The sequence below is a fragment of the Cyclopterus lumpus genome, chromosome 11 (genome assembly GCF_009769545.1).
Source record: "Cyclopterus lumpus isolate fCycLum1 chromosome 11, fCycLum1.pri, whole genome shotgun sequence".
In the NCBI taxonomy this organism is placed as follows: domain Eukaryota; kingdom Metazoa; phylum Chordata; class Actinopteri; order Perciformes; family Cyclopteridae; genus Cyclopterus; species Cyclopterus lumpus.
The window spans coordinates 17,877,630-17,892,750 of NC_046976.1; the positions used below are offsets into that span (position 1 = coordinate 17,877,630).

General features: G+C 45.4%; 1 protein-coding gene across 3 annotated transcripts in view; it reads right to left on the reverse strand.

Annotated features, from left to right (window-relative positions):
- The window catches only part of trappc9 (trafficking protein particle complex 9), a 126,118-nt gene that overhangs the window by 58,490 nt on the left and 52,507 nt on the right, over positions 1 to 15,121 (reverse strand). For all 3 annotated transcript variants that reach the window (XM_034545834.1, XM_034545833.1, XM_034545835.1), the window contains 2 exons: positions 6,861 to 7,003; positions 1,031 to 1,141 (listed from right to left, as the gene is read on the reverse strand). In XM_034545834.1, coding sequence (XP_034401725.1) covers positions 1,031 to 1,141; positions 6,861 to 7,003 — 254 coding nt within the window. The remainder of the gene's footprint in view (positions 1 to 1,030; positions 1,142 to 6,860; positions 7,004 to 15,121) is intronic.

Consider the following 15,121-nt stretch of genomic DNA (forward strand, 5'->3'; position numbering starts at 1 on the left):
GATGTGCGTATGTGTGTGTGTGTGTGTGTGTATGTGTGTCTGATTTCCCCCATAGAGACAGTAAAACTGAAAACCAGACGAGGAAATTATTGTAGGTGAATTAGCAGCTCTTTCCAGATTCGTGAGAAACCCTGAAGCTTAAAAATATTGTGGTGGAATTAATCCAATGTGTAAAATGCCGTATATACACTGTAGCTACACCAACATACCGGTCTGTGTTCAGAGCGAGTACGCCCTCTCACTCACAGTTTGTAATAAATATGATGCTTATAAATCTGCTATTTAAATCAAAGTATTAAACTCTGGGGACGTCGTGATCCGAGTGATTTAATATCCCATATTATCTGATCATACGCAGCCCGATGGGAAAGTTTGATTTCAAAACACGATAGAGCTGCATATTGCGTGTTCGGCCTAAAGATTCAAAACTTTAGATAACATGCAAATATACAATAACCACAGCTTTGCTTTACTGGTACTAATACCTACTCAAAGTATGTGTCACTCGTTGTTGTTATTATCTGTTTTGGGGGGATCTGAACCTTTTGCAGGAAGACACAAGTCCAAATTATCCACGTGTTTTTTTTTTATGAATGAAAAATTGGCCCAACTGTTCCAGGTTTTCCAGGATGTGTGGGAATGTGACCAGGGATTGATTATTTATATATATATATATATATATATATATATATATATATATATATATATATATAAAAATATATTTTATATATATATATATATATAATATATATATATAAAAATATATTTATATATATATTATATATATTTATATATATATATATATATATATAATATATATATATATAATATATATATATATATATATATATATATTTTATATATATATATATATATAAATTATTTCTTTATTTATTTGAGAATTTTTGCTTTTAGAATCCAGAATAAAAAAATACCGGGAAAGAATAAACTGAACAAACTTGACACACCGGGACGACATTTTGCTTTTGAGTCGTCGCCGCCGCCGCCTCCAGAGAAGCCTTCCACTCACCTCTGACACTCGCTGGCGTGGAGAACCAGGTCCTGGTTGTTCTCGGCGCTGACCGAGAGCTCGTGCTCGGTGGGGTTGAAGATGTCGAGCAGCAGGTGACACTGGCGGGTGCTGTGGACAAGACGAGGGAAGGGGGGTCACAATCTATCCCGTTTACACGGTGCACCGTTTACAGATAAAGACGCAAGCTGGGTGCAGGGCCGTTGTCTGCATAACCCATAATGCATAACGGCCTGTTGACCCGCGTACGCCAGTTCTACACTTCACGCGCGAGGTGGCGATTGCTCGTTCTAAAAATACCCGTTCCGCGTACAGCCACGGGATCAAGAGAAGACGCGGCGTGAAGTGCTCATCGGTCCTTGTCACGACATCAAAAGCAGGCCGTCTCCACCTCATCCCGGGCCTGCTTTTCTCATGCAGATCATAGGCGAGAGAGACAATTTGTGATTTAGATCAAGACGGGGAGACGCCAGGCTGGGTTTTCAAAAGAGTTCATTTCAACCCACAAGTAAATGGGCCCGTTAATCATGGATGAAAGGAATGAATATCCTCAAAAACAGAGAACAGAATGTCCTTCATAGTTCATGTAGGTGTACAGGAGACTCTACTTTGCGTTTAGGGTTTTTCCAGATTCAGCGCCGTAGTCCAGATGCAGTGCGTTTATCGGGGGTTATGTGCATTACGTTGGCCACGAATAAATATTGAATGATCATGAGAGTATAAACACAAACGTGGAAACATGCATGAGGGAAGCGACGTGCATTTGAAAAGAGATGCATGATAAATAATGCATACATAGATGGATACAAATGAAATGAAAACGAAGGGTTAAATGAGACCAGTATGTGCAAATGTATTCTGAAAGAGGATTGTATGTCTTAAATACGCAGAAACATTCATAAACAAGTGCAATAATCTACTGTGAAGTAGAAGTAAAGTGAGCGAATATATTATAATACACTCAATTAAAATCCCCCCACGTTGGCCCTGAATGGGAGACGACCCCTGAAGGTCAAAGATGAGATCTTCGCTTACATCGACGAAGACTCGTTGACTTTCTAATGTGGTTTCTCCACCAGAGATGTGCTCATAATTCTCTTAAAAATAAGTCATTCAGCATGAAAAAGCTTAAAAAAAAAAAAAAAGAAGAGAGAATCAATTAATGAGGGGGCTCAAAGGGGGAGGAGCCTACCATCGATCAAATCGACTGATCAATTAGTCCACAAAAACGTATGAATGATAGTAAACTGACAACGTCTTTGTTGTCTAGTCCTTCAGTGCAATATGACCCTGAAAAAGAAATAATTTTCTCGAAAATAATATCACGTCTCAATACGTTATTTTTAGAATGCCATCACTCACAATAAGTGGAATGAACCTGTAAGAGCAAAGAACAGATATAAATTAAACGCTCCCCATCCTCCCTTTGAGGTCACCACAAACCCACCCAAAAATGACGACGTGCAAATGAGGAGACGGCCGTGAGCACGCGAGTGAGAACCCCCCCCCCCCACACACACACACCCACCTCGGGACAGTTTGGCAAAAATCTGCGATCAATAATGCTGATTTTCCCTCCGGCACTTAAATGTGACATCTCCCCCCCCCCCCCCCCCCCCCACACACACACACACACACACACACAACACACACACACACACACACACACACACACACAACACACACACACACACACACACACACACACAACACACACACACACACACACACACACACACAACACACACACACACACACACACACACACACACACACACACACACACACACACACACACACACACACACACACACACACACACACAATGTAACGGCCTCAATTAGCCGGGTTTGATCGAGAGTACCGTCAATGACGGGCTATTTTTAGCTCCACGGGAGCCGATAAGTGACAAGTCGACTCAAACTTAATGTCCTCGCTTAAGGATTTAATAACCAGCGAGGAGAAGCGAAGGACTGACCGCTGGGTTTTGACGGCACGTGCAGCGTGTTTTGGCAATTCCTCAGACTAATTTTGGAGATGTCGGCTTCCGGAGAAAAACAATAGAAGTGAATATAATTATATATTTGTAGTGCTTGAAGCATTTTTTTTTTTTTTTTACTGTCGAGCATTTATTTCCCAAACTTTTTTTTTTTTATTCTTTCTCTCTTTTTCTTTCATTCACTCCATTTATTTTCTATGAATCATATTAAATTAACACCATCATTTCTTATAAGATGCAATGTTGTAAGCAGGCTCCCCAGTGTGGCTCAAAAGGTGGCCAATAAAAATAGTTCCCATACAACACGTTCACAGAAGGGTTTCCTTCGTGTTAGAAGTACACGACGCTAAAGATGATACACGGGGTGACATTTGATGGAAACACATCGGTCCACTCGCCCCCGGGGGAGCAACGCGCTTTCTTACTCCAGGGCAACGCCATGTTGAATGAAAGGGATTTTAACAGGTCCCCGTATAGTATGGATCACTGAGTATTACACACACACGCAGATCTGCCACCTCGCATACGGCTCAACGAGAGAAGTAAAAGGACGAAACTAAAGAGGAGATGATAAAAGAACGGAGGGAGGACCTGAGGAAACGGCGAGCGAGTGTGAATAAAATAGAGCACAACAAAAAAAGGGGGGGGGGGGGGGGCGAGAGGTAAACGAGAAGGTGGCAGCGAATTCGTGCGTAAATGGGACGTTTCGGACCATTTTTACCTTGTATCATCTTGAATGAAGCGTTTTTTGTTTTATGCAAAGCGCGTGAGTAAGACGTGAGGTCGATAGCCGTCGGATGCGTTAGCGACTTGTTGGAGGGGGAAGCACAGTGAAGGAAGCGTCCCCGGCGATAACAGCAGCCGCATGCAAGTCCTAACCCTTAACCCTGTTTTTGCCTTTGCCGCACCGAAAACTACCCATAACCCACCTCTCCCCTTTCAGCTTCGCCATGCCTTCTTCAACCGGTGGACACGCGTCCAACATTTACTCTGGTTACGGCCGCGACGCAGAATAAAGATGAATAGCGGGTCCCACCGGCATCCGTCATCGACAGCAGCTGGCTGGGATGAAGGCCTCCCATTAAGGTGAGGTATACGTCGCATCTGCACTGGTTAATTGGAGTTTAGCACATCGTCAAAGCCCTTAATTAAAACACATGAAAATCCACTGGTTACCTTGATTAAATCTCATATATCCAGCGCCAGGCAGGTGCTAAACGACTGCGTTGGCATCGGATTCAAAGGAAGAGAAATCCTCAGGACTGTTTGAGATGTCTTAGAAGACCTTTCTGTTCTTTATATCACTTAAACCACGATGACTTTTGTACACTCTTTTATAGAATATGCTCCAAGCTGTTCCTTTTGCTCCGATATAGTTCGATATATATATATATATATATATATATATATATATATATATATATATATAGATGTGTTAAAGTCAAGTTGATGTCTTTCAATGATTCCTATTTGGATTAGGAAACTGGAGAAGGCCGTGTACGAACCAGTACAGAGTACAGCGTACGAGGAGATGAAGCAGGAACATGAGAGTGGTAGAGCGGAAAGTAAGACAATGGAAATCAGGAGAAGGAGGAGGAGGAGGAGGAGGAGGAGGGTACAGAAGATGTACGCGATGCGGAGAAAGATAATAGACGAGAGAAAGAATGAGGAAAAGGATGAGGAAGAGAGAACACATACATATATACAATATATATATATATATATATATATATATATATATATATATATAAATACACGCATATATATATTCAGGCGTTGCAGGCGAGGCGTTGCATGCGAGACGTTTGCAGGCGAGGCGGTCGTTGCATGCGAGGTGTTGCATGCGAGGCATTGCAGGCGAGGGGTTGCATGCGAGGCGTTGCATGCGAGGCATTGCAGGCGAGGGGTTGCATGCGAGGCGTTGCATGCGAGGCGTTGCAGGCGAGGCGTTGCATGCGAGGCATTGCAGGCGAGGGGTTGCATGCGAGGCGTTGCATGCGAGGCATTGCAGGCGAGGCGTTGCAGGCGAGGCGTTGCATGCGAGGCATTGCAGCGAGGGGTGCATGCGAGGCGTGTGCATGCGAAGCATTGCAGGCGAGGCGTTGCAGGTGAGGCGTTGCATGAGAGGCTTTGCAGGTGAGGCGGTTGCATGCGAGGCATTGCAGGCCGAGCGTTGCAGGCGAGGCGTTGCATGAGAGGCGTTGCATGAGAGGCATTGCAGGCGAGGCGTTGCATGCGAGGCGTTGCATGCGAGGCTTTTGCAGGCGAGGGGCAGGGAGGGTTGGGGGTGCAGGCGAGGCGTTGCAGGCGAGGCGTTGCAGGCGAGGCCGTTGCAGGCGAGGCGTTGCATGCGAGGCGTTGCAGGCGAGGCGTTGCATGCGAGGCTTTGCAGGCGAGGCGTTGCAGGCGAGGCGTTGCAGGCGAGGCGTTGCAGGCGAGGCGTTGCAGGCGAGGCGTTGCAGGCGAGGCGTTGCAGGCGAGGCGTTGCAGGCGAGGCGTTGCATGCGAGGCGTTGCATGCGAGGCGTTGCATGCGAGGCGTTGCATGCGAGGCGTTGCATGCGAGGCGTTGCAGCCGGTGCAGCGTCAACTGTAGATCTTATCACAGCTAATCATTACTCGGCTGCAATCCGTCTCCCTCGCTGGGAGTTTTTAAATTTTTTTTATTTCATTCGAGTTGGGGAGCTGGAAAAGTGAAGTGAAGTGAGACACCGGGAAAGTGTGTGTGTGTGTGTGTGTGTGTGTGTGTGTGTGTGTGTGTGTGTGTGTGTGTGTGTGTGGTGTGTGTGTGATGGTATCTGCAGTAATGTATGTGCATGTGGAGAATGAGAGAGCAGGAATAAAAAAAGACTGAATCTCCATTCACGTCTGCCACTGTCTGGCCAGAATACCATTTCTCAGTCATAGTGAGTACAGTCGCAGTGGTTGAAGAGAAGGCCGATATATGTATATATGAAAAAAATATATAAATAATAATAGCTGCATTTGTATCATACGTGAGATCAAATGAGCTTTTAGAATGGAGATCTTTTACCCAAATTACCTTGGAGGTAGATTCTTCTCAGCTTTTTCTGGCACTCCAATGAAGGTTGAGAGTCATTTCTATCTCATCCAACAATGGCTGGGTTTAAAATGAACAAATAATAAATAAATAAAAAGCCACTGAGGCAGAACTACTGGATCCTGCTTCGCCAACCCTCCTCTGAAGTAAAGCAACTCAACTAAAGCAGACTTCAACCATCACTGGTGAGCACGAATCACTAAATTAAATAGGTGGAACAATATCTTTGTAGTTGTGTGTATTGAACTACTGATGTTGGATATCGGGGCTGATACCGACTCGTGACGATGGGCCAATCTATCCGATTCACATCTGTAAGTACATAATATGTAAATTATAATAATAATAATAATAGCGCATTTCTAGACACTCAAAGACGCTTATTATTATATACGTACCTTCCGATTAATTTGTTAATAATGTTGACATTTGAATTGTAATTCTTGCTCGTGTTTAATCGAGTTTTATTCACGTGGATTCATCATTTCGTTTATAAATAACGATCAAAAGCACCAGGTTCTCCCTCCGTAAGTATCCGGACGGAAAAAGTCGTGTCTGTGCATCCCTAATTATAACTGCGAAAAGAAGACGTGTTTGAGTTCTCTCTACTTCCATCTGTAGGATGTGTTGAGGCCATAATGAGTCACATGTGACAGGAGGAAGAAAAGACAAGGTCCAGAAACTCTCTGGGGATTCAAAAGGTTAAATCGGCCCACAAAAAGCTGGCGGACTAACTAAAAAAAAAAAAAGGCTTCACTACTCGGACGTCACCTGGTTGCAGGGAGGGTGTTGACTCTGGTGAAGAAAACCGACGGCTCCACGTCGACGTGCACTCCCAACGACAGCTCCCGGTGGTAGCCCTCCACTTTGCCCGCTCCCCCCGAGTACTTGAAGTTCAGAACCGCTTCCAAAGTCTGCAAAAAAAAAAAAAAAAAAAAAAAAAAGGTTATGAATGTTATGAAAAAAAAAAAAAAAAATTTCAAAGCCCTTCTGCGTGGGAAGACCAGAGCGTGATTAGGGTCAGAGGTCACAGTCGGCATGTTGTTTCCTGCAAATCCATCGGCTGAACTGGCGCGATTCTGAGATCGATGCATCAGAAGTCATTACGCAACCCAGCACAGCCAGCGTGCCCTTTAATAAAAAAAGTGTAATGGTGAGAAAGGTTGAGAGATTTGGGGGGGGGGGGGGGGGGGGGGGGGGGGGGGGATTCTGAATCAACGTTTTTCTCGTCCTAAAACAGGGAAGAGAGGAAGGCGGCCAAGTGGGCGAGAGGCACGGGCAAATTAAAAGTGTCAGTTTACGGTGAGAGAGCACAAGCTGACTCAGGCGATGAAGCCGGTAAAAAAAAAGGGGGGCGCATCCAAGGTCCCCGCTTTCCCCTCCTGTGCGGGCCGATATCACCTCTCTCCCCCCCCCCCCCCCCCCCCCATGTATTGCTGACGGAGGCACTGGCTCCGCCTTTCCAGAACACATTTCACAGATCCTTTTGATTATTTTTCACTCTTTATCCCCTCTTTTTTTTTTTTTTTTTTAATCACTCTTTGTGGGGGTGCCACCAACACGCTGCTCTTGAGGAACAGCGATTGTCTCGGTGACACCAGCAAACAGCGGCCGTGAACCCCAATTCCCTTCTCCAGACGTGGGGGGGGTCCAATCCTCCCGCTCCGCCCCCCCCCCCGCGGGACCCTATTTCAATCACACTGGTGCTAAAAATAGACCCGCGCTGTAATGAGCCGGCAGCGTTGGGAGCAGGCCAGCAGCAGCAGCGACACACACACACACACACACACACACACACACACACACACACACACACACAGGTGACAGTTCCATCAAGGTGTTCAGCACCGTCCCAAGTCGACGTCTTGGAGCCGACGAGCGAACAGGAAATAGACGGAAAATGGGGGAAAAAAATAAAAAATAGAGGGACGTGGCATTTGACTGTATTGTCATTTCGATCAATGACGTCCAATTGTTGAAATATGACATTTTGTTGAAATATGACATTTTGGTCGTGGGACGGGGATGTCGTGTGCGTACAGATTGTAAAATGTGTAATTTGTGATATTGGTGCTATAGAAAATAAACTGAATTGAAATTGTATCGTTTAAAAACTACAGGTGACCCGTTACAAGATGAGGCTAAATGCTACCGTTTAGCACCACGCCAACAAAGTTGACGACTCGGTAATGTCCGTTCGGGAAATATTTACAGATATTTTTGCGAAAACAATAAGCTACTCTTTCGCAGTAGAAATAATAATTTCAAATAATAAAAAAATAAAAACTTATTTTGGGGTTCAACTTTGAACTTTTAAAAAAAAAAAGGGGGACGAATTTGCCATTTCTTCTCGCCAGAGTCGAATAGTCTCGCTGAAAAATATCGAGGTAGCGCATATATATATATATATATATATATATATATATATATATATATATATATATATATATATATATATATGTGAACCACAGCTCCCCAAGAACATTATTGGCATCATCAGCGGGGCTTTCTGCACTCATCTTTTTGTTTTTTTAAAAATGTAATCCGAGCTTTGAGCTCGGCATCACAGACATGACACACGGGTAGCAGACTCACGGCGTTGGGAGAGCCGGCTCTTACCTCGAATGCCATCACTCAATATTTATTTGCCGTGTCACAACAAAGCCTCCGCGGACCATCCATCATGCCCACCTAGTCAAATGATGCAGCGCTGGTTTTGACAATAGAGGTGAATTACGAACGTCAGAGAGAGAGAAGAAGCGAAAGGCTTTTTTTGAATGCTTTTGGCACTGAGATAAAGATCCTGACATATCTTGAGTGGATTATGGCTGCGGACGCCTGAAAGCATCATGACGTGGCGGTTTAGGGAAAAAGGGGCGAGTTTAGTAACCGCCCTTTTGTTGGCAACCCGGGGCAATGACTTTGTCCGCACCGCTTTCAGGCCGTCGCACAGAGAATTATGCGAGGTGCATATCAATGTATAATCGGTGCATAATACAGGAGGCAGCTCCTTGAAAAAAGATTAGCCGAGGGGCAGAAAAACTCCCTGTGCATCGTTATGCCTTCCCTACCCCACGAAGCGTCTGCAAAAAGTCTTCGTTCCGCGCAATCGAAACCGTCATTTCACCTATTGAAAAAGATGATCTTCGTGTACCACTTATTCACAGTGCAGGGGGGGGGGGGGCGCTCCCACCTGTCAGGACGGTGGGTGCATTGATCTCTCTGAGGGTGCTGAGAAAGTGGCGTGAAGCTAATGGAATACGGCTCACTTATTCGCTCCTGAGATGTTTTTAATACCTTTCGTCTAAAGCACTATATATGTTTCAGCCCCATTTTGTTATTTAATCTCATCGGACACACACACCTGTATATTTTTTTAAAAAAAATACTCGTTGGGTAATGGAGCTTTTAATAAAGACAAACCCGGCTCGAGGCTGCAAGAGAACGACAAATGTTTAAAAATAAAATGCACTTCTACCGAGTCGGGGGAACTCACAGGCAGCTAATGGAAATAATTGCAAACGGGGGAGGGGGAGGGGGGGTGGGAATAAAAAATGTCACCCGACGCCACTTCCACAGGTCTCTGCAAAAGCCACAGTAAAAAAAGGCACTGGTGTGAAACACCATTATCTTCCTCCAGACAGCCAAATTGGAAATGGATTAAAGCCGCCGTTTACGGGTGACACTCTTCCAACATCAATTCCTCCGTCTGTGTTTTCAAAAAAACATTTATTCCCCCCCCCACCTTAAGTTGGAAATAAATGTCGGTGAACAGCATGTTCATTCTCCAGCCGTGTTTTTTTTGTTTGTTGGTATTTTCAGGAGGTTTCTCCCCGGGACAGGTGGTTGAACGGTGGGGGAGGGGTCACTAGTGTACTTTGATGATGTGATGAAATGGAAGTCTGTGTGCCTAATTGTCCTTAAAATGAGGCTTTGACCCCCCCACCCCCGCTCAGGTCGCATCTGCCTCGTGGTAAAAAATGACTCGGAATGACTCGAGGGCATTCGGATGTGCAGCGGGTGCATTTGGGAGCGCTGACTCTCATATGTGCAGGCGGCTGTCAATCACCGAGCCAATCAATCCCCCCCCCCCCCCCCCCCGTGGTGACCCGGTGGGAAGAAAAAAGTTATCCGGAAGATGGCCAAGGTGAAACGGCCAATCAAAATGAGAACATGGTCACATGCCCTTTCACACAAAAGTTGGTCGAAGTGCGAGATAAATCTTCTTTTAGCTTCCCGAGACAACACTTCCGTGCATATTGATGATTGATGAGAGAAAGAGGGCAGGAGGGGCTGATGCGGCGCGAATGTGTTCTCGTATCCATCCCACGGTGTAATGAGTTAGCAATAATCGCTGGATGGTGTGTGTGTGTGTGTGGGGGGGGGGCGCCGCCTGTTGATTCGACAGCAGATGCCGGGTTAGAAGCATCTAAAACTGCTCGGTAACAACCAGGCTGCACGCAGACCAAAATAGCTGACACCGCTGACAGGGAAAGGGTGATTTTATTGTGATTATTATTATTTATTTATTTTAAAACGGGAGAGGACTCGCATCGTATGGTAGAATAACCGCCCCAGCTCCGAATACACTCCAAAAAAAGTCAAAAAAGTCCAAAAAAAAGGCCTTCGCTGAAAGAGCCGGTCCACTTAATGCCGGTCCTGACATTTCTGCCCACAGCGTTTATAAAGTCACGCTCTGCACCCGCCGTGTGATTTGGGAGACATTTTTAAAAGAGTGGGTGAGCAACCTGCCACGCTGCCGAGGGGACAGACACCTCGGGGACACGGGGATGTCAAGCTCGCATTATTGTAGGTGGAGGTGGAGGGGGAATCTGAAGGGCGCCGTACGACATCGGGCAGGTAATGTGATCGTCACTGTGTTACTAATAGTGTCTCCAAAAAGGTCAAGAAAACCCCTTCTATTCAGATATTTAGCTTGAACTCAAATATCTTAAATCACCCGTCCCCAGAAATTATTAAATTAAAGTATATTGCCATTCAACATCCAAGGTAAGCCATAAGGTCAAATGTTTCACCATCTTTGCAGTCGTCAGTATCACGTCTTATTTTGAAAGAATTAACATGCATTAACATGGCATTTAAAAGAAGAGACAATGACACAAGGTGCTATTAGCAAATTTAAAGTGTAAAATAAATTTGTTGTTAACTTTAGGACACATGCTTTTAATTTGAAATCAAAAGTAGCAAGTCAAAAGGAGCCGTCTGTGCCACTTCAAAGTAAAACGTTTCCATTCATTGTAGCAGGAGATTAAAATAGAATCTCACTACTAGATGGTTCCTGATGAAGCATGAAGCGGTCCTGGCACCGTCCACCGCAACCATAACCAAACACAACATGGACCAGACCTTTTTTATTCTCCGATATTTCATTTGCCTCATTTTTGCCGTTTCGGATTTCGCCTGATTGTCTTTCAGTAAACATCTGGGGCAATAAAATCGAGAAAAAAAAGCCAATTAGACTTTCTCTTGCCTCTTTACCTTCGCTGAATCCCTTCAGGACTGCCGTTCCCACTAATCCTCACGCAACGACATCAGGTTACCAGGGAAACAGCTGCGTTCGGCTTGTGCAAATATATATATTAAAAAAACAAAAAACAAAAGCTCCCCCCGGTTGGTTACAACACCAGGGTCAACAAAAACATACTGCGACCACACTGGAATACTGATGTGCAACCTCTGCATTCACTTCAAACTTCCAACGAAGAATACTCAACTCACTTAAACGACATTAACAATTTGATTGGTCAAGAAATATTAAAATTGGACGCACTAAACGAGAAATTTAGTAATGTACTTTTACAAAAAAAAGTGGTTAGAAACAGAGACTGGGACGTCTCGGACGTAAGATGGCTCCTCCCACATGTGCTGCGTGTTACAAAGAAGCTCAATTAACTCAATTAATGCCGCTACATTAACAGCAAAGTGCACACGGAGACATTTTTTGGCTCGTCGCCATCTACTGCCGGTCGTAGTTAAAAAAAAAAATGAAGAAATATGCCATCGTAAAAAAAAAAATCCTCTCCGAGCATTCTCGCCACAGCAGATCTATAACTCCTCCCCCTAATGGGATCACACCGGCTTGAGAGCGAGCCGAGGGCATCTTTAAGCCTTTCTTCTGCCTCTTTTTTTCGGAAATCCGTTAAGAAGCACAACCGGCCTCGAGTAAAAACTCTTTAGAACAAAACAAAAAAAAAAAAGGGTGAAAATAAGGCGAAGTGTAACTTTTATTGTCTCACCTTCGCTTAGTTTCGACAAGTAAAATCGTCCTTCTGATGTTATCGATGAGAGAAAGAAAAAAATGCAAGATTCGCGGTAGATTCAAATACATTCAGTCAAATTAAAACATATCCTTCAATAATATTCACAACAACATCACTCAGACTGAAGATTAAAAAAAATAAAGATCTCAGTTTGGGTTTTTAATAAGGAACTCGTCAGGAGTTTCAAAACTCACAAAATGTTAAAGCTCGGGCTGACGCGCCTGAACCGGTTAAAAATGGCCGCCCCGTTGACGGCGGATGGTGAACCCGAGTCTCTCTCTCTCTCTCTCTCTCTCCTCTCCTCTCTCTCATAATAAAAGAAACCGCTTCGCCGACAGTGATTTGATTTATTCTCCGAGTGTTAACTAATTCACTTACGTGCGGTTTAAATCTGATTACACGTTGTTGAGTCATGAAATGGGGGAGGGGGAGGGAAGGGGGGAGGGGGAGGGGGGGTGGATGGATGAACACAAGCACGGCATTTTGTCAAAAAAGAGAGTGGCGTGTGAGCGAGATGAATACACACACACACACCACACACACACACACACACACACACACACACACACACACACACACACACACACACACACACACACACACACACACACACACCACACACCACACACACACACACCACACACACACACACACCACACACACACAACACACACACACACACACTAAAAAGCAGGTGTGCTGGATGGACCGTGTTCATATGCGTGCTGAACATCCGGCCACGCTGCTCGACGCGGCTCGCTGGGTTTCACACATGGATTGGAGTCCAGTAAGCGAGAGGAAGCGCTTGATTCTCTACTAATTTCCCCCGCTGGGCTTTAATCCACAAGCAGTTCCAGATACACACAACACACAAGTCAACAAAACACAACTTTACCACGACCTTCTGGGGGGGGGGCGGGGCGGTCTTAGTCTTAGAGCAGAGCGAGAGTACAAACTACCTCTATTCTAAATTATTTATATTTATAGTGCTTTTTGACTTGTGACCTAAAGTTTTACAGAACAGGGATTTAATGTTTTAGACAAAAAAAAACACACAAAAAAAACATGATGAATTAATTTAAAGTGAAGTTTAAAAAAAAAAAAAGGAAACATTTTTAATTTCATAGCACAAGAGAAGCGAATACGATTTAAGGTCGCGTGCAGTACTTTTAGTAGTAATGTTTCATACCAGAATAACTAATGTCAGCCTCATCATACATTTCAGAGCGAGATGATACAATATCGAGTGTGTAGTAGTGTGTTCTCAACCAACAGAGCTCCATTGAGTCCAGCAAATAGGAGCCTGATGGGTCCAGCAGGATGTGAGATTAGCCGTGGACGGACAGAAATGAACACACACACACACACACACACACACACACACACACACACACACACACAGCCGAATACATAATCTCCTATCTCATCGCTTCATACTCAAGATATTCAAGACTCTGAAGAGATCTCGCTGAAGCCTAAAGAGCCAAACCAGCTGTTGCTGCTCTCCCCATCGCCCCCGGGGGCAGAGCTGTGTATTTTTTATTTTTTTTTACATGAGCAGTAATTAGGAAGACGAATACAAAAGTGATCAGTTCGTCCCCGGGGTTGGGGTTTCCTAATGGACCGGCTCATTTGGCCATCAGTTAGGATGCGGAGAGGCCCGCGGGCTCCACATCGAAGTGTCGGCAGGTCATCAGGGTGGGTGGGGGGGGGGGGGGACGCCGCTGACTTGTCTCCTCACATCCAGGAGCTAAAAGCCAGATATGGGGAGCGCGCGGTTCGAACCGACTCTCACAGGAAATCAAGCGCGCCCGTTTTCCTCCTCCCCAAAACATTTTTTAATTCGAGCAGCTACGTTTTCCTCCTCCAGGAAATGCAAATTCACGGGGCGAGTAATGAAAATGCTAAATAATTTTTTTTTTTTTTAAATGTTTAAAAAAAGCCTTGCATGCAAATCACGCCCGCTCTAGTTTTTTTTTTTTTTCAGATCGTGGCGAGGTGAATTCATCCACCGCTTTATCACGAGTGTAATGACGGCCCGTGCTCGTGAAAGAGTGGAGCTCATAATCACATCTTGGGGGGGGGGGGGGGGGGGGAGGGGTTATCGAACTACTACCTCGGACATGCAGGAGCCGGCAGCAAGCTCTCTGATTGGACGAGAGACGGGAGCAGGTTCAGCGGGCCAGGGGAGGGACGGCGGCTGCAACCAGAATCTCCTCGTGTGCGACTCGCGCACCAACAGCTAAATAAATAATTAAATTAAATTCCCGTGGGTTTCCGTACAAGACACAACTGCTAAATCGCCCCCCTCCCCTCCCACCACCCCCCCATCCGTCTTCTCATTTCTCGCCACTCACGTTCCCTCCCTTCATCCATCACAGAGACACAACGCTTCACGTTGCTGTGGCCTAAAGAGGGAAGTGACAGCTGCAAACTTCAAAACTTCCAATGGGGGAGGGTGGTGGTGGTGGTGGTGGTGGTGGTGGTGGTGGTGGGGGGGGGGGGGGGGGGGGGGGGCGGCACTCGGCACTCGGAGATTGAAGCGGCTCGGAGGGATAAAGATGTTGGCAAACAGCCCGGCGACCGAGGCAGCGCTGCATGTGTTCCCGATGATGATGATTATGCCTTTTGATTCGTCCTAATCACCCCCCCCCCCCCCCCCCCCCCCTCTCCTCTCCACAGCCGCCTCCGGGACGAAACAAAAGTTTTCAAGAACCTGACGCACAAAATATTAAAATTGACATTGACAGA